Here is a 20,784-nt window from a genome sequence, read left to right as displayed (position 1 = left end):
TGAGCCGGATGTATCTCTATCAAGACATTACAGAAGTGGGGCATCTCTGTGTGCCAGCCCTTATAATCAAATGAACATTCCGCCGCTGACTTCCTGGGACAAACGACTGCTTGCCACCGCTGCCGGCAACCTAAGGCTGTCCAATTACTGTTGGCTACCGACTATTGACCACTGCTACTGGTCACCTAAGCCTGACCAATCACGCTGATCTAATCATCCCCAATTTTAATCATCACTGAAAGCATTATTTTTGGAGAGATGCTGTCGACAAACCGATTTCTTCTGTTTCTATTTAGGTATTTAAAACACAGTAGTATTGAAATACATTCTCTACTTTTTGTGTTTTGGGTTGGTTGTAAAAAATAGGAAGTACCTATCATCTATACCCCTTTGTACTTTATATTACAAGTACAAATGTAATTAAAATGTGAATTTTAATTTTAATCGACTTTTATTTTATGATGATTTGGATAGAATGCCTCAGGGTGTTTAACTTCAATCATTACACAGGTTGAAGGCTGATATGTGCCGGTGCTAATTATTTACAGTTTTTTTCTTGTACCATACGTCTCGTACAGTATATGAACCATTGCGAGGCATTACTGAAAATTTTAAATTAGCTTTTATATGCCTCTTTAATCTGATTAGTTAATTGAAAATTTGGTACGGTGTACAATTTTGTTCTCATTTTGGAAGATGAGGTTAATGTGAACTTGAGGTGAAAAGGTTTCATTTTACCTTTAACCATGATGATAATCAAACTTGCATCTAACCAAGGAATGACTCTGCGATCTTCATACAAACTTAAATTTAAAAATGGGGGCAAAATAACCATTCAAACTGAAAATCAAAAGCCGTAGCAAAGCCATTTCATATTACTGTAACAATAATATTATTCTTATTTTCAAAATACGAAGCACAAAATTATTATTTTTTTTAAATTATCATTAAATCATCAATAATTAAAAACCAAAGTTGCGTCCGAAATTATGAAAAATCTGTTTTTTTATTGAATTGTATTATATAATTTAAAGCACTTTATGAAATTGAAAATGTTCAAAATTATTTTTCAATTTTTTTTTATATATCTTATGAAGAATATTGTAGGTACAGTGAATTTATTCATTAAATATTGAATTTTAGGCAGTTCTGAACTGAATAAATAAATTTATCATGTTTCCATTTCAATACCACTAATCTCTATCCCCAATTTCGGTTACGTATGAGGCGCATGCACCGCTAAGCGCGGAGAGATAAGCGGAGGATTTTCTCCCGTTGTCTATATGCGTTTGGTAAACCGCATTCGTAATGAGTATGAAAAAATAAATTTAGTTGTTATACGTGTATTGTAAATACGGGCAACATTTAAAAATATGTTTCTTGAAGCGGGATATGAGCAAACGGTCAGCCAATTTTCTGTCCAGTATTGTAGTGCCATAAAAAATATGTGTTTTATAAAAATTAGAGGTCGTGTACATTAAAAAAGAGTACATAATATAATAATGTATGAAATTCTAGGAATGTATTCTGAGCAAGTTTTATTAACGTAGGTACTATCTAGATTCCTACGAATCCAATATACTTAGCTTTTTTAATCTTCAGTCATTGCAATATGCGTGTTTTCCTGCTTAATTGCATAGAATATTTTTTCTTTATATTCCTTAGATTTTCATTTAGATTTCAGTCTTGGTTTCGCTTGGCTATACTGAATTATAGATGCATATTTGTCTTTCGTGCAGCCGGATGTCGGATCGATTCCTCGCTTCCATATTATACCGGAACTAACGTTCTACCAGTTCCACTAAGTTCAGACAGCTGGATAGGTACTTCCACAGTTTTAGTGGATCTGTGAGTCGGTGCTTGCAGATTACGGGATTTCACAGTAGCGGAGGTGTTCGTGTCAATAAGACAGCCAGTGGTTGAAACAGAGACACCCAGCGATATCACTGCTAACCACTAATGTCAAAAATGGCACGAGGACGTAGAATGTAGAATGTCGTGGAACTGAAGGACAAAATTATATGTACATAATGTCAAGATATCTACCAGTAAAAGGATCAAAATTAAAATCTAATATTTTAGTAGGTACAGTCTATAAAGCATGGCTTGTATTCATGGGAAACACCGCTTGCGCAGTTTAAATAATATATGTTGTGATGTGAATACGTATGTAACATTCTTAAATTCAAGAAAAAAATATTTTTCATTATTTTCATGCCGCCGTTCGTAAAATAGTTGATATTGCAGATCGGCATAGTTGCCTTCCAAACAGTTGATCGGGTTTCGATTCTCGCCAATTTTTGTTTTATTTTTACATTTGAATTTTTATAATTGGTACATATAAAAATATATATGGGTATGTATATCTTTTTTTTTAATTCATTCAAAATCGTTTTTTTTTTAATTTTCACGTGATTTTTCTTGGATCTGCCCTAGTGTAAAATTAAACACGAATTCGAAACTATAGCTTGATACGGATAAGTTTGCATGTAGCTAGTAGTTGTGAGAAACTAACGAAACATCGAGTTATTTTATCCACGAAACCTACCTACACGAAGTTTTGAAACAAAATTAATATTTTTGTTTATTTAAATAATTCGGTTTAATTTGTTCCAGTCCCAACACAATGGACGAATTGCTGAATAAATTAACCAAAACTGTATAATTTCATCAACACTGTAATCGAATAAACGCGATCAGTCCGCAAGATAAAAAGTTACTAAAAGAAAAAAGTCCCCGAAAAAGCCCAACACAATCAGTCCCCAGATATATCCGCCCCGCTATTGTCAGATAACAAAAAATAAATGTTTTGTCTCCTTTAATTCTCCTTTGTAGGAAACTTGTGTCCAAAATATTAAAGGCAGACATTTCCAACAGACTGGAAGAGGCTCGGATTATGACATCAGATTGCTCAAAGGACTTCATATTTTTTTTCGTTTGTCTGAAACTCTTTTCTGTACGAGAAATGCGAAATTTTACTTAATGTCTTCGAGCCGAGAGTTTGACAAGAGCTTTGATTAAATGAAGTTCTATTGTGACTGATATGATAGGTACGTTTAAAGTTATCTATTTTTTTCCCAAGTAAAATCATCACGATTATGTCAGGAACATGCTCAGTCACTTTGAGGGTTGTCGATGTTTATGACAAAATAGTTAATGATTTTATAAACACCTTATTGGATATTGGTTTGACGAATACACGATGTTTGATCGGGTTAAATATTTTGGACGAGTTCAACAAAATATCAATAACCTGAAAAAACCCAAAATTGGTTAGGCCGTTTGATCGATTGCCTATAGTGGCTATTTTTGGTGAACGGGAGGCTATATTCAGAACGTAGTATGGAATAAATATAATTCATGGGGTATGTTTTTTCTACCGGTTATTCAATGGTATGTGCACTGAAAAATTTGCATCATTAATATCTTCGGCAGCAGTGCACCACTGGGATACACTTGTTCAAGGTTGACATTGCCTTAAAAGAACGGCTCGTTTTTAATTTAATAAATGCTGTCAAAAAGTAAAAAATTGGGTTTATTAAAGAGTGTAAATAATGTAAATAATGCATTTTAAAGGTGGATGGTAATATCATGTGGTATATTATACCACATTCACTTACTTTAATAATAACTTTTTAAATTGTTTGTTGACATATACATAAACATGATGCATTGATTGTATACGTGTGAGACATGGTGTCACTACCGAACTTGCTCGGTGGAACGACTCCGAATTCAATATAATGACGCCTGTAGCATCATATTTGGATACCGAAGATACAGCAGCCCGTCGACAATGTTCATGGAACAAGGACTGAATGTATTTGCCGGCCTGATGAGACACCGGGTCACTGGAGCCAGGATGCGGCTAATGGCCTCCGCCAACACGTTGGTGACCGCAGCCTACCAGCACCAAGCGCCACTCCTGAGTGAGTGCTGGGCCCAAGCTCACTCAAGACCACACACTGCATAGTTTTCCTTATTTGATAATTTATTATATCTATTGTACAGAAAAAAATGTATATCTATACGGGACGTGTGGGATCGCACTAACCTCCCCACATCCTGGAATAAAATATTATTATTATTATTGAAGTAACACGATCGGTGTGGAGGTTATCGAAAAAACTGAGTGGTTATAGCAGACGAGTGGTTATGATTAGGTTTTCTACAAAATATCTAGTAAAATTTAACAAAATCACCCTACGGATATAGTAATGATATGGGCATGAACCAGGTATGGTGGTCAAGAAAACTCAAATAAAATATAACATAAAAAAGTGAAATAAAAATATTAAATGCACACAAATATAAGTGTATAAAATACAATATTGGTAAATTAGGTAACCATGTATACCGATCGTTTAAACTCCATCCTCCTTCCCATCCACAGAGTAAGTCTTTACAAATCAGGGCCCCCTCCTGTACCGGTCGACCGAGACATAAGTTTTCCTGGCTGAGGTGGTATATTCGTACCGTACATTATAAAATAAATTAATGTGTCCAATGTTTTCAGATTCTGATGACAGCGATAGAATTTTTCTAATGCGTTAAGTGGGAATTAGTTGATTGATTCCCGGAAAACACTGGTCTGAGGCAGTCAATTCTTAGATCGGCAACATCATCAGCTGTAGGCTGTAGACTGATGGAACCTAAGAGCAAGCCAAATACTAAGTTTGGTGATCGCGTTTTTGGAGCCTCTGGGCCGATGGCTTAGAATAAACATCTTCCGGAACTAAGATCCATATCAGTTCCAACAAAATTCAGGTCTAAACATAAAACTTATCTTTTTAAGCTGTCACATCCTAAAATTAGATATACCAATCCTGAGAGAAAGTCCAATTATAACCAATTTTCCAATAATGTCCTAAATCCTGTATCTAAATTTTGCCAATAAACGATTAGTTGATGTTAATTAATTGTTAATCTTAAGTGACCTACCAGGTAAGTATGGCACTGTTTATTATCTCCATATGTAGTTGGTAATAACATAGATCATTGTAGAAATGTATTATATATTTATACAGCGCCCTTGAAGTGATTTTGCACAAAACGACGCTGAAAAAATCATCTAAATTCAAATAATTTAATTTTTATTTAATTACCTAGTCACACTGCAAAAATTTGTCTAGTTAATCGAACGTAGGCTGTATTTATTTTTAATATAAAAAAACAGGTGGGGCTTCGTGAGTTTTCATCGAAGCCAAGTGTTTACAGAAGGCGCTCCAGTGCTCATCGTGGGATAATTTTATTGAATAGAGCACCGAAAATTCAATATTGATTTCTACATTATAAATCCTTTTAGTTACGTTCAGTATGCAAGTACTTAAATTAAATAATGTAGCATTCTGTTTGGCAGCCATAAACTGGATACTTTCTCTACAAATTGTCGGTATGGTTATCAACTTTAACAAACTGTAGATTCAATATTTTTTATTACGAGCAATATTTTTTGTTTTGGTATAATTTTCAATATGTTTTATTACAGAGTTTTGAAATAATTTTCTCAGAATATTCAATATTTTTATTACGAGGTTTATTTTGTTTTAGTTTTTTTTTAAATTTTAATATTTTTCTCTTATATTTTCATATTTTTACTAAGAACAATATTTTGTTGTATGTATTAATATTTACCTAGTAAATTTCAATATTTTGAATTGCGAGTAATATTTTGTTTTTATTTAATTCGTTACATATTTCAATATTTTTATTCTTATTTTGTTAATACAAATACAATGAGGAAATCCATATTTGGTTTTATTTTGTCTATACTGTCGATTTCCCGAAAATAAAAAAAGGAATAAATAATGAATAGTAAATTAATATTAGCCAAGCTAAACTACAACGGGATTATAATTTCCATGTAAAAAACTATTACATTTCTTTATTTGTAAGGCATTTTTGATTGAGCTTAGCAAAGTCCTGTTTTATCTAGACCGTTTTTCATTTCATCCAAATTTGTTTGTACGTTCCGTTTCCGGTTCAAGGAAGAGGGCCTTTCTAATAGTGGAGATTATTTTTTCAATGTGCAAATCATCGCGTTCGTTTGTTTGGACTAAATCATTCGCATTTTTCAATGTTATATTACCTACCTGCCTCAAGAATGTTTGAAAACAAAATTGTCTTTGCCATAGTGACGTTTCCTTGGACAAGTTGTATAATTTCTTATATGAAATAAAAAGTAACAAAAATATACGGTTTATAATATATAAGGTTAGTATCTAAGTACCTACTAAATGATTGATTCACTAATAAAGAGATTACGTAACAGCCGGGCTGGGCGGAAAACCAAATAAATAAAATTAAATATATATATTTTTTTTTTTTCAGGATGCAATGTCTACTGTTCACGGAATTACTATTAAACATGGTTTAAAAGGAACTTTTTTTAAACAGACTGTACGTAGTGTACATACAGACAGCCTTAAATATGCCGATATTATTATCAGAACAAGTCGGTCAAAGCAATTAGTTCAAACATAGTTATTAAGTGCTTACGTTTAGGGCTAAGTTATTTCAACAACAGTTCATTTATTTGATTTATTAGTATTTCATTTATTAGTATTTTTATTTTTGGAATAACTTATTGAATAAAGCCTCAAATTTTAATATTTAATCATCGAATAATCAAAAAAAATCGTTGACATCTAGGAACTGAACCCAAGATTTTTGCTCTAAATAAGCATAGCCAAACTCCGGCAAGCCTCGGGTCCTGGGTTCAATTCCTAAAAACGACCAAATCCTTTCCTGCTTTTTCGTTGGAAAGTTGTTAATATTGTCTTCAATGATAAAATATAAATAATTTTTACAAAATAAGAAAAACTGTGTAATTTGGTGTGGTGGTTCATTGTGATTGTTTATATAACTTTCTTAGCAACGCATATTTTCGGTTTTGTTTTATTGGTATGAACTTGCGTAAGCTGTCAATCAAAAACAGTTTTGATAACATGTTTGATACCAAATATCGACTTTCAACCATCACACATAACTTGTTTTATACATAAAAATACTCGTCTGTAGAATTAAATTATCAGAACTATTGTTACGTTATTAAAATTAAATGTACATTTTTTACATAAAAATATAAGTGATTTAGCCAAAAAAAGCCAAGACTAAATCTTCAAAAGCAACTTTTTTTAAATTTATTTTTAAACATTACTTCAATGCATTCCAAGAAAATCTAAACAGCGAATCCCAGAATTTACAGGAAAATATCTAGTAATTTGTATCAACCCTTTCGAGAGATCTCTCTTGAACCATGCGTGAGCGTTTTTGAAAATGCCCGGTGAACCTGTTTTTGAGAATGACAATGCATAGTACGCAAAAAAATGAAAAGATAAATGTATTTAAAAAAAATCGATAACTGTGAAAGCGTTCATAACTATGGAATAATCCTTAAGAAATTAGTTTAGTTCATAAAAAAAATATAATTTTTACATTTAAACTCATTTGAATTAAAATTACTGATAAATCTAGATACCTAATTAATTATGTACAAGTATAATAATACAATAAAGCAAGAAAATAACACCAGACAATATTACGATATCAACCGATAGTTAACTAGTGAGTAAGTTGCAAAGTCTAAGAAACATGCAGGATTAAAAAAGAATGCTGAAAAAATAGACAATGCGTTTTCATAATTGCCTCTAGATCGGAAAAAAGGTTGGCGTAATGGGACATGAATCTATTGAAATATAATGTATTTTTGCATCCTTCAATAAAGTTAAATAGAAAGATGTTATAAATTATTTACAAAATGCATTAATTGTAAATAATGCGTTAATTGTAAAAATCTATTTCATTAATTGTAAAAAGGCAAACGAAAAGCTGAAATTAAATATTTAAAAACTAACCACCCTGCATGGAGCAAAAAATGTCCAGTATATTGTCGAAAACTTCTTTAGGTCTAATTATAATATCATAAAAATAAGTAGCCGCTAACTGTTGGAATACAATTTTCCCTCATGATGACACGAGAAAAGTCTGGAAACTAGTAAATCATAATTTGAGTTATTTTGTAAATTAAAAAACCACAAAAAAACGTATTAACAAAGTTATTGGGCGTTCAATTAAAAAAATACCATCTTATATCATATTCCTTCCTATATGTAATTATTCCACAACTCTGTAAATGTAATAGCCCAATAATTGTTCTTAATTAAATACGAGGGGGTACCCAAAAGAAACCGAACTGATGTTGTGAGGGGCTTATTTTTTGTAGTTCCGGGTTCTGCCGGTAAGACCGTGTACAGTTATGAAACTACCTTTCCCCAGTCAGTAGGTATGCCAAGCACTGTGCTGGAGAAGTCGTCCTTTCGGCTGGTATGAATTTTTTGGTGACACTTGTTTTATGTGGTCCTCGTTTTTTAAACATTTTCATGAACAGAGTTCCGAAATTAATACGCTCTACGGTGTTGTAGATATGAACTGAACACATTTCCAACTTTAATAAATATTTCATAATACTTGAGGTATTAAGTCAAAACCACATATTTTGCTAACAAACACAGACGCTTACTTCACCTCAAAGTTCAATGCAAAACCGCGCTAAAATAATAGCTCGCTGCGTTACCAGTTTTGAAACGAGCTTTTCTCCAAACAATGTAAACTGATAACTCAATTCACGTAGCGTGAATAGAGCTTTATGTCCGCCATAACACAAAAGCTTACTTGAAAGTAACACCGCGTGTACTGAAAGAGTATTATAACATTGCTCCCGTAATAACTAAAGCGATGTTATTACTGTGTTGTAGTATTTTAGATTAGTTCTGATTATTTTTGGCGCTAATAGTATTTTACGTACATAAATAACCTAAGGTTTATTTATATTTTTAAATATATGTATGTGATGATATAATTTACATATACATTTTATAAAATACTACATCGAGCTCTTGTTATTGTTCTGATAAGGCAGACACGCTTTAAAATTATAGCTCGATAATTTACCAGTTTCGAAACTAGCTTTTCTCGAAACAATGTAAACTGATAACTCAATTCACGTATTTATATAGCTTATATAAATATATTTATGTATACTGTATAAAACCGTGTTTTTTCATGCCAAAGCATTTTTTTTCTTACTTCTATGCACTTCGATTCTGCGTTGTGGTTTCTAACAAGAAAGGTGCTGAATGTTCACCCAACTTCGAAGTTAATGCAAAATGACAGTGTTAACATACATCATTTTATTTCATAATACTTATTTATAACCAGTACAGACATATGAAAAATCAGGGGATATTATAATTGTAGAATTTGTGGAGCTGAACATATTTGTGTAATATTTGCCTCAAAATCATTGCCTTTCATGAATAAATATTGTAAATTTTTGGAGATCTACCTTTCATCAGAAATTTACCTTTCAAATGAATAACATTAGTCAACTTGAAAAGTAACGAAATCTACCAAAAATTTTAATAAAAGAAATGCAGTTTACAAATAAAGAATTAAGATATTAATTAATAAAATAAAATTATGAACTGTTAATTGGTAGGAACTTACTTGAACAATCATTTCTAATTTTGAAAATGAAACTTAATTTCAAAGCAAATTCGAGGTTATTGAACGTGAATAGTTTCACGCAGAAATATTTCACATTTCACGCACACACAACCTAAATCAGCTCGTTTGAATTTAAAATACAGGATTTTCCAATAAGAGAAGTTATTTTGAATATCCCGCTGTTTCGGTAGATGTTACTTTTGCAGCTGTTATTTTTTAACATTTTACAAGTAGAAACTACGTCATTAATAAAAATGGAACAATACACGCTTCAACAACGCATTTAATTTATTAAAATTCACTTGAGCGAATCAAATGCAAATCATCTGGAGTGATGAGGTCCATTTCCACCTCGGTTGTTTCGTCAACAAGTAAAATTGTCGCATCTGGGGCTCGGAAAACCCAATAGTTATTGTTGAAAAGCCTCTCTATTCTCAACGTGTGACTGTTTGGTGCGGTTTATGGTCCGGTATTGTATGATATGGAGTCATTGGATCTTACTTTTTCGAAAATGAGGCTGGAGCAACAGTTACGGTGAATGGATCGCTATCGAGAGATGATTAATGATTTTTTTATCGCCGGAATTGGATGTAATTAATCTGAACAACGTTTACCTTCAACAATACGGCGCTACGTGCCACACAAACAACGAAACCATTGATCTTTTACGATTTAATATCAAAATAACACCTCTTATTGGAAAACCATGTAGTTAAATGATAATAAAAATGTTAAGCTTGGAATAAAATTTTGCAAACAAAATTGAAATATACCTTGTGTTAAAGATTAAGCCCTCTGCAATATTTTAAAAATCGTTTCAACTCCCTATTGTGCCATTGCTTTTGTACACTAATATATAGAATAAGTAGAGACTAGTGTACGAAAGATACTGTGTAATTCCTCAAAGTGGTGAAAATAAAAGCGAACATCCTTTGTTGTCGACATAACAAATAACCGGAAATCGATGTTTACAGCTTTAAAGTGTAATGCGGGGAAAAGAGAGATAGAACCTTCTTGCCACAGTTCCGTTTCCGCTGCAGGAATGGATATCACGGGAAGGGACGGGGAAGGAGACGAGGAGGTGGAGGGGATGCATTAAGCGTATAAAAGCTGAGCAAGTCCCAAAGATCTCCTTGCAAACGCCATTGAAGAAAAGCACTCGCCGATAGCAGGTGGCTAAAGATGTACTTGCTCGAAGAATCAACAGATAGCGTCTTTTAAGTGCAAGTGAAAATGAAAGACAAAAAATATATACAATCATATACGTATGTTTTTTTTAATCTCTGTAAGTAAACACGTTACTACAAACGTGTACTACAAACTAGCGCATAATATAATAGAAAATAGAACGTGACATCTAAGTATAAATAAATTAAATGAAAATGCTTGGTTTTAAGTCACTTCATTGATAAATTTTCACCATCTACCGGTTTTGATTACTTCGTACCATCATCAGGACTGTTAGGACAAAATATATATAAAAAATATCAATAAAATGACTTGAAACCAAGTATTTTCATTTGATTTATTTAAAATGTCAAGTCACAATGTGTTTGCTTCTTTTAAAAGATTAAACCTAATTAAATAGTTTAAATGGTTAGGATTTTATTTTGAATAGCGGATATTACGTTTATTTTCAATATAAGCTATAGAATTTTAGCAACTGCGTACAGAGGAAGTCTACAATTTGACTCGAAAACTCAATTATTTCCATTGGTAGACGAATGTCTTTCAACCGGGATATTAAACACGTCAATCAAAAGCAGATGTTCAAATCCCATTATAAAAAATAGGATAATTTTCACCCCACATACCTACATACATATTTTTTTATTAATTTATTTATAAACGCCCTTTTTACGGGCTTTTACATCTAAATACTAATTATATGTTATTTATTATAATACATAACTGAACTGCATCAGTAACAACATTTATTTTTTATTTTTTAATGATAAATTGAAAATTTCCACTGACTTGGTATAATTATTTCGCTCCATTAGTACTCTCAGCAAAAAGGAATACACATGGTTGTTAGTCCCAGAATTTCTGCACTGAAATAAATCCCGACTTCTAATATTTGTGAACAATTGAGGAGTAAGCTATTTTGGACAGGTAGGTACCTACTTGAAAAATTCATAAACCAAAAAGGAATAAATAACAAGAAAATTTAGATTTACGGTAAATAAGCATTTTCTTACCACGGCATCTTGAAAAAATGGCCCCAAAAAGAAAAATCACCAAAAGTTCGCGAGACATCTTCTCACTCGCTCCTCCTTCCTGGCCACCTCATTCCTTCTCAGTCCCACTTAACTCATATTTCCTGTAAAACTTTTTAATATTTGGCACAATTTTCACAGAATCTCCTTATATTTAAAACGCCCCCTGCTCAAACTTCCAAACACAATTAATCAAACTCAATTTTTCAATTTGTTTCTCATACAAGTGGTGTTCTTCGGAATTGTAAGGAGCGACGAACTTCTTGGTAAATTTGCGGCTGATGTTCTTCCGACTTAAACAAACTTCCCAAACGCGCGACTCTTTTGTGTGACTTCAAATGACGTATCGTACATTTATTGAGTTTCAAAAGCAAGCAAAGAGGAAAAGCTTTTCTTAAAATAAAGCCAGTATTACGTCAATCTCGAAGAAAAATATATTAGCTTGGAAAAATATTCAAAGTTTCTTTCAGGTTTTGATATTAATATTTATTGACTTGCGACCTGCGACATTATGAATCGAGGTAGAGCAATTTTATAAATATAAAAAAAAAATCTTCTTGTACCTTGTATAAATTACATATTTTTTGATCAAAAATTACACCCTCAGGTAATTACTTTTCTCAAGTTCTTACGGCAATAATACAATTCATTTGAACTTATATATTTTAATAAATAAATTCCCAACAATCGAATAACTTTAACATGCTTTTACAAGATCATTTCATCTATTAAATGTGTACGAATGTATTATAATATTGTACAACTTGACAACGAAATGTATAAATATAATATATGTACATTTAAACGAATTGCGGGCGCTTAGCCATTATCTATACGTTTGTTTTTTTGTGAAAAGTTCACGTGACAAAGGTATATAAAATAAAGAATATTCCAAAATCAATTCGTGAAATAATGAAATAATAATATAGAACAAACTAATTCAGAAATTTGTAAACTCTAAAACAAATGCTGATGAAAAGTTTAAGTATTAAAACTTAATTTAGAAGTTGTCGATTTGATTCCCGCTGTAAAACAATTAAAAATATTACACGAAAATTTTTAATTTTCTGTAAAGCCGTTACTAGTGTTCGTAACGTTAAATGGCTTAACGAAAGTAATTTAAAAGTAAAAAAATCCATGAAACTACAATATTTTACGTTATTCGTAGTAATTTCTAAATTTGGTTAGGATTCGCCCAAATATAATTTAAACTACTGCTTTCAAACCATAATACATTATTTCAAACTGCATGTAATATGAAAAAAATATTTTTAAAAAAAATCTAAATTTATATCATAAGTTTAAAAAAATAACATTCGAAGTAATGATTCAAGCAAAACAGTCTTTATATTCACCAGGACAAATAACTATATTTTCAACAAGCATGCTGAATAAAACGCTGCGGAAATACGCTACGAAGTTTTGGGCGCGAAAGAACGACGTATCGATACGAAGGCGGTGGCAAATCGACGTCGCGACGTCTTCACAGGCCGGCGCCCGCGTTACGACTGACGGGTGGCGGACTGATACAGGCGGCAGGGTACAGCGCCTAGCGGCTAGCTGGACTCGGCGCTGCCTAGGCCTGGTTGAACAACTCAACAGTAGAGAGCTTTTATGCGTTTGCGCAAATAAATAGGAAAGTATTTTGTTAATATTAATTTTAAGTTAGCCATACGAGGGTTTTAATTTAATTTTTAGGAACTACGTGTGTAGGTTCTTACCTACAATTAAAAATGTTGCATTTTATCCTTTTATGACTATAAATTTTTAAACGAGATCATAACGAGGTTTTATACAGATAATTTTTATTAGAATAACGATATTTCCTACCATCAATTAGAATAAAAATGTTAAATTATTTACGAAAGATAAGACATTACAATATAAATATATGTAGGTAAATTTCTTGTACCCGGCATCAAAATAATGAAATACATCATTCACATCTATGTTTGAATTGGTAGCATCTCGAAACATAGGAAGGAATGGAAAGATTTAAATTCGTTTGTTTTTTAATCAAAGCGACAACAGTGACATGATTTTTCAAAGAAGTAATTTTAAGAATTGAGCAAAGAATAAATTTTAAAAATATAAGGATGGTTTGCATTGTAGTATTAAATAGACACTAAAAATATCCAAGTTAATAGTTCATATTTTTAAATCTAAAAAAATGTATTGTATTACATTTTCCACAAATTACTAGACAGTTATAACTTATAAATTCTTGTCTTTTTAATATTTAACATGAAAGGCAATATTTAACATCGTTTTCGTGAGATGAAACCTGAACCAAGAACACCAAACGAAGTGCACAAAATTGTACACTAAGGAAAAATAGAAGTTGGTGAAGGGAAGTCTTGTAATGAGCGAAATGAAAAATATGATCTTTCTATATTTGATATATATTTACATAATATACACTTAATCTGTAACATAAAAAAATATTCCACTTAAATTTTATTTGGAATACTGAACTTGTTTCGTTGTGTCCCCTATTCCTGACTTCGATTGAAAAGTATATTTATGTCACCCCAACTCCCCGTCCGCGTGAAAAAATGTTTTTATCTCCCCTCGGCGACCCCCACAGTGAAAAAAAATAATGTTTTGAACAGTTTAAAATACTTAGAAATGTTTTAATCCTTGAAATGCATAACAGTTCGATCATTTAATTTAGATTTTTCTGTTACTGTGTTGTACTGTAAAATTGATGTGTGTTAACAGTTTGCTTAACTAATGGGTTTGAGATAAGTACTTAAATAGACATCAAATTACAAACTTCTTTGTACAGGCGCCCAAAGGAGGATCTAATGATTTTTTACTACAATATCAAAGATTTTGAGTCCACATGCAAGTTAACACATATATCCACAACATAAACACTCTATATTCCCTTTACACCTCATATATTCGCCCGCACCTGGAACACTGTACACCGATCTGGACTCCTTTATACCAAGCCCATATCGAAAGAATAGAAAGAATTCAAAAAAAAGTTTTAAACATATAAATTATAAACTAAACTTACACTTCTCAAATTATACTGAATCCATTAAATTTCATAATTTTAACTCCCTCCAAACACGACGTCTAATTTTTGATCAAATCTTATTATTTAAAATCCTAAATAATGGTCTGGACTCACCAGAACTTACCAATTTAATAAATCTTCATATTCCGTCTAGATCAACCAGACAATGTGATTCATTTTATCTACCCTCTTGTAGAACAAACATTCGAAAAAATTCCCCAATTCCTCGTATATGTGCACAATATAATACAAAATTTTACAGCATTGACATTTTTGGTAATAACCTAAAGAAATATCGATATGAAGTAATGCGTACGATCGATTATTAATATGAGAGTATGGAATGTATCGGCAGCATCTCCTATCCTCTTCCTATTTTCCCCTTCCTCTCCCCTTCCTTTAACACCAAATTAATTTTAAGATACTAAAACTTCATTTCTAATGCACTTTAACATAAGAAACTTCTGTGACTTGACTTCAGTTAACTTGTATATTTATATCTATCATTGTATATTATATAAAAGCTATTTGTTTCTTACAAAATAAATAAATAAATGATTTTTAGTAGAGATAAGTATGTATCGGAAATATATTTTTGCAAAAATATATGTAGGTTTCAATTAATTGAATAGATTTAACAAGTGGCGCCTTATCGATGATATATATATATATATAAATATATATATTTGATGATATATATTTGATGATATAGATATTTGATGGCCCTCTGGAGATATGAGACGATCAAATTTAATATCCTCCATGAACGGCTCCTTGCATAAATTTTTGTGTTATTACATTTTAACTTCTTTTCTGTATTATTTATCTTATTTTTTTTGGTTTTGTTCTTATTTTATGAATATATGTGTTTTTATTATACCTTATTTATTTGTCTTGTTACTTGTCTAATTTTTATTTCGTTATTTCGAAATAAGGAATGTATTGCATTGCACTACCCCTGCATACATACTATTTTTATGATTATTATCGGTATATCGATAACTAATCGTTATTTTGTTGACACGATTTTTTTGATAGCACGATTAGTCGTATGGTGAAGAGTGGACCATACTGTCAGTATCACCCTGGTGTGAGACCACCATTAAGAATTGGAACGTTGCTTGAAATGACTTTGGCCGGGTTTTTTGACCAGATCTGAATAGCCAGGCACCTGCTCACCTTCGGTTACCCTATCCAAATCCCCTACTCACTACCTTTAGCATCATTACATACCCTAATTTTGGATGCCATAGTCTCACAGACTCCAGAAGGTTGGGAGCAGTTGGGACATTTATGCGGTTCCACATAAAAAGTTATTTTTTTTAAATGTATGTTCACCTCACAGTACAGCACAGTTTCCGGATATCCCGTGTGTAATTGAATAATACAATAAATAAGGTTAAATTAAAACATTTACATATGGCGGTGATTTATCCCCCGTTCGCATGCCTCGCCGCCATTTTGCACAGTATTTCATGATCGTTATAAGCACATACTCGTTTCACTTATCCGTCGACATTATTTTTGATAAATTATCTAATAATCTCTGTAATGTGGCTTTTATTGTTGCTGATTAATTCATTCTCCGCAGCTTGAAGACTATAATTATTTAAGCTACATTTACCTTTCTGATTTGCGAAACATGGAATTTATTTACGTGTTAAAACTGAAACCTATTTTTTTTATTTTTGTATTTCACATTTCGCGTTCTATATTTACACGTGCTAAATGTGAAATGATTTATTTGTGTTGATTTTGCATTTTTGTTCGTTGTTAACTGGAGATTTCATGTGAATTATTATTTCTTATAGAAAAATTTAAGTAAATATATTCCAAAATATTAAATCATTTCCAAATTATTGATACATGCCCGACTACAGTAGTACTAGCAGAGGGATTTTGAAGTGTCACGCCCATCAAACAACAGAATGCTTATGGCTGCAATTGTTGTTGATGCGAAGATTTGTATGTTGTTTTACCGCAACTATTTTAATCAAACAAAGTTATTGGACTATTTTAAACAGCTATTAATTTCACTTAGCATAGCACTTACCTAACGTAATGTGTCGGTCGCGCGTCCGGACCTGTTCTCTAATCGATTGATAGAAATAACGTTGTGTGCTAAAATGGTAATGTTGAGTTGGCTCACAAATTAAAAATAAAATACCATCTTTATTTCATTACGCCAGAGTTCAGAGTTCATCATTATACAGTGAGACATGCAAGCAGACCTTGGTTGAGATTGATAAAAAATATATCACATATTTTCTGAAGTGTTCTATTATGGCCAAGAAAGAAGACTGTAAGTAGTTCAGACTGAAGTAATGAATTTGAACATATTGTTGTTGCACATATCGATGTTCTAGGAAGTTTGGCGTTACAAATACTTCTATTACAGTCAACACGATGTTTGGATATTATGTAATTTTACTTTATTTACCCTTTTTATGAAAAATACAAATTAAATTTTGCAAACGCAGTCAAGTAAAGATATATGTTTTTTGGTATTTCAAATAAAATTCCATTATTTCATAATGTCTCCGTTCTCCGTTACATACACCGGGTAAAGTAGGTCGCGCTTTAATCGCACAGCGGTCAATCTGAGAAAACGTCGGACACTGGCGGCAAGTTTGCGCAGCGAGCGCTGAACATGTTGAAAATGAAAATGTCCGATGGTTTATTAGCTTTAAAGCACGCTCTGAGAGAAATAAGTCACGCTAAAGCATTTTTCTGCATTTTAATCCATTGAAATAAACAGATGAAGAGCGGAATTTACGGAGACAAATACGAAAGAATTATTTACGAATCATAGAGCTACAGTTAGAGACGCTACTGCGTACTAATATTCGAACTTATTCCACTATTAGAACGCGATCAGCGATGCGCGTAGACCAGATTCGGTAGTTTTAGTTAGAGCATTGGGAGTGTTGGAGGTCAGTTGTAGTAGCAATAGCAACGCAGAACCTATTTTTTCGATGCATGTCTCATCTAACATAATACATCAATGTTACTAATGAACATCTAACCATCAGCTAAACGAATACTGAGAAGATTGAAAGACAATTTATAATATATGAAAATTACAAGAAAAAATTCCTAACGTATACACGGTTTACTTTTTTAAAGTCAATAACCCACCAGAGTTCGAAATGCTACCAACCATTTGGAGCTAGAAAAACTGTAACATCCCTAATTGGGGTGTGTTAAGAGGCTGAAGGTAGCAAAGAAGACCAGAAAATTGACCTGGCAATTCAGATCTGGTCACTACAAACCGCTAAGCTATTTCAAACAAACGCAACGTTTCTGAATGGCAATATATAACTAGGACTATACTGAGAGCATCTTTCAATCTGAAACATACCGCAAATAAGCTAAACATTTTATAATTAATTCATTGCGAAACAATACAAATTTATTCAATAAAATTTATTTGCGCAAGCCAGCATTTGAACTACCAACCTTCAGATTCGTAGCAGAAAGCTTTATTTTTTAACCACGGAGGCCTTAAAGATCTAAGAAGAAAATAAGAAATCACATAACTTACTCATTCCAAGCTAATTACAAATGTTTCTGTCTCAATGACGTTTATTCTAGCTAACCAGCACTTCATCTCTACCATTCAGAAAGTATCCTTAATAAGAACCAAACCTTTATTTTTTTGCAAACGAAACTACTACTTTTCAGTCATAATAAATTTGTATTTTGTAATTTTTTTTTCAAAAAATATGTCATCAACTATAAACATACCTACAACAGAATTTTCAACAATCAGGGGTCCTTGAAAAGAATTATAATCCCCTGTATCTAAACGGTCTCCTCCTCATCCCGACGACGGAACAGTCTGCAACCTTTGGGTATCAGAAACGAGGTCCAAAGAATCTACATGAAGTTCGAGCTCTGAATTTAAACGATGTGTAATTTATTTACGTAATTTATTATATGTCACCAAAACAAATTAGAATGATCATGTAGGTTATCAGGTTATTATTCTGATTAACCAAGAAAGCATAACTTGTGGTAAATATACTATCGCTTGCAATTTGCGTTAGAAAAGCGATAAGTACATGAATTATTGTTTCACGTGGCGAATTAAAAAAACTAATTGACGTAATCGTTTCGGTTAGTTAACAGGGTTTGTGTTCACATTATAGTGTGCAAATGTTTTCATGAACGTCATGTTTTCAATTTGAGTTTTCGACTTTTTATTTAAAGTTTAAAATAAATTGCCTTAACAATCAGTTTTCGGGTAGTTTAAAAACTTGAATTTGCCGTGTTTTCGCGATTGGATGGAGAAAGTTTTAATAAAATTTAAAAATATTAGTATCATTGTGTACCATGGCAGCAGAGCGACTTGTTGTTTATTTGGTGTTGATAACAGTTGATTATGAAACAAGTAGGTTTCAAACTGCTTTAAATATAAATGTGTAGATGATTAATTTTGAATAATATTCCACAATAGAGTTAACACGATTTTGTACTTATATTACATATAACTGCGTGATATACTCCGTGGCCAAAGGGAAATCATTTATGCATTTAATTGATTGCAGCAGGTACCAACGCCCCGATAGAACAGGTAATTTACATGTTGTTGTTTTTGTAAAATAATTTCCAGAATAATTTGGGATAAAAATGTTAAAACAAAAATACAAAGGTTGATACCTAAATCGATAAAGTTTAATAATTCATCAAAAATATTTTCACAATTTAACTACCGTAAAAACACAAATTTAAAAGTATTATCCTGCGATTTAATTATCACAGAATATTTAAATGTCGGAATAAACTCTTTGTTTAGTTAAAAACATGATTGAATTTTATGTTTGCACCTGTTTTCCATGATTGAAAACGAAATATAACAAAAACCCGCTGAAAGCTCATAATGTAATCAATACAAGCTTTCGTATCAAACTTTTCATAATAAAACACACAGAAGGCTATCGTCACTGGATTACTGCGGAGATTAAGGTAGCAATGAAACTTTCAGTAAGCGACCCTTTTCTGCTGAAATTAATATAAGCCGCTATTGTAGCCGGTATTTAGCTCCAATGCGAACATGACAAAGCTTATCGCGTGGCACATAATAGTGCTATAGCCTTTACCCCACGGTGCCATGGTGCCACACTTGTTAACGGTACCTTACGTAGGGATAGCGTGACGTGAACTGGGTTAACAACGAACATGTGAACCGGTTTTTTTTTCAGAAAAAATATGTTTTTCTTTTAATGCGGAAAGTCCGTGATAAGGGGGACATATGATAATCTAAGATTCGGAAATTCATTTTGAACCAACAAACAAGAAATTAATTAGTCTTTCTGGTTATAAAAATAGTCAAAGCATTGCCTAGTTAAGCTTATTTACACAGATGTTTACATTGAATGTATAAATCCGGATCAAAATATTTAAAAAAAACTAAGCAGAATGAAGAATGGAATTGCTTCAAATATAGATATTTGAATGTATTGACCATTGGAAATTTATCACATTTTAATGAAATTTTTTTATATAAATTCCATTAAAAATTATTAGCCGAATAAAGAAGCGGAGACTAGAAAACAGGGGGGCGAATGAAAAAAAAACATAATTTAAAATGATCTCATACGTAAAAAGACATACTTATTAAGTATTTCATATTTTCTTTTTCGGCGATATATGCTCTCTGCACACTCTTTCGGAGATACAATTATATATTCTTGTAAGAGTAGGGATAGCCTATTTTTCCTAAGCCAATTGATAATATATACTTATGTCGCCTTTTGTTATTCGGCGATATATCCTATCTGCATACTTCTTCGAAGACACAGAATTCGGATTTCCACTTAAAATGCCTTGTAGATATAAGTTTATCGAATTTTGATAGAAGGCCTTATATCCTCTCTACATACTTACTTTACCAATGAGGATGCTGAGCAGAAATAATCATTCGAGGGGTCAAAGTGTCTGAGGGATCGAGAGTCGGGTCACCTTTCTAGTATTATTTAGTAGAATAAATTCACAAACTATTATACGACTTGCCCGTAAATTGGCAGG

The 20,784-nt window shown here is 32.1% G+C and overlaps 1 protein-coding gene across 5 annotated transcripts in view; it reads right to left on the bottom strand.

The window, feature by feature from the left end:
- Window positions 1–13,218, bottom strand: part of LOC149423594 (protein sax-3-like) — a 48,851-nt gene extending 35,633 nt beyond the window's left edge. For 2 of the 5 annotated variants that reach the window (XM_089632028.1, XM_089632033.1), the window contains exons 1-2: window positions 13,082–13,218; window positions 11,709–11,901 (exon numbers count right to left, since the gene is read on the bottom strand). In XM_089632028.1, the coding sequence (XP_089488154.1) occupies window positions 11,709–11,766 (58 nt within the window). In that variant the 5' untranslated portion in view covers window positions 11,767–11,901; window positions 13,082–13,218. Of the gene's footprint in view, window positions 1–11,708; window positions 12,148–13,081 lie in introns of all 5 variants that reach the window. The other 3 variants (XM_089632029.1, XM_089632030.1, XM_089632032.1) reach the window with 3 other exon arrangements.
- Window positions 13,219–20,784: the final 7,566 nt, after the last annotated feature.

The sequence above is a fragment of the Hesperophylax consimilis genome, chromosome 5, assembly GCF_061612785.1.
Source record: "Hesperophylax consimilis isolate HC1 chromosome 5, BYU_Hcon_1.0, whole genome shotgun sequence".
In the NCBI taxonomy this organism is placed as follows: Eukaryota; Metazoa; Arthropoda; class Insecta; order Trichoptera; family Limnephilidae; genus Hesperophylax; species Hesperophylax consimilis.
Note: the sequence above shows the minus strand (reverse complement) of the source record. Positions and strands in the feature narration are given on the sequence as shown.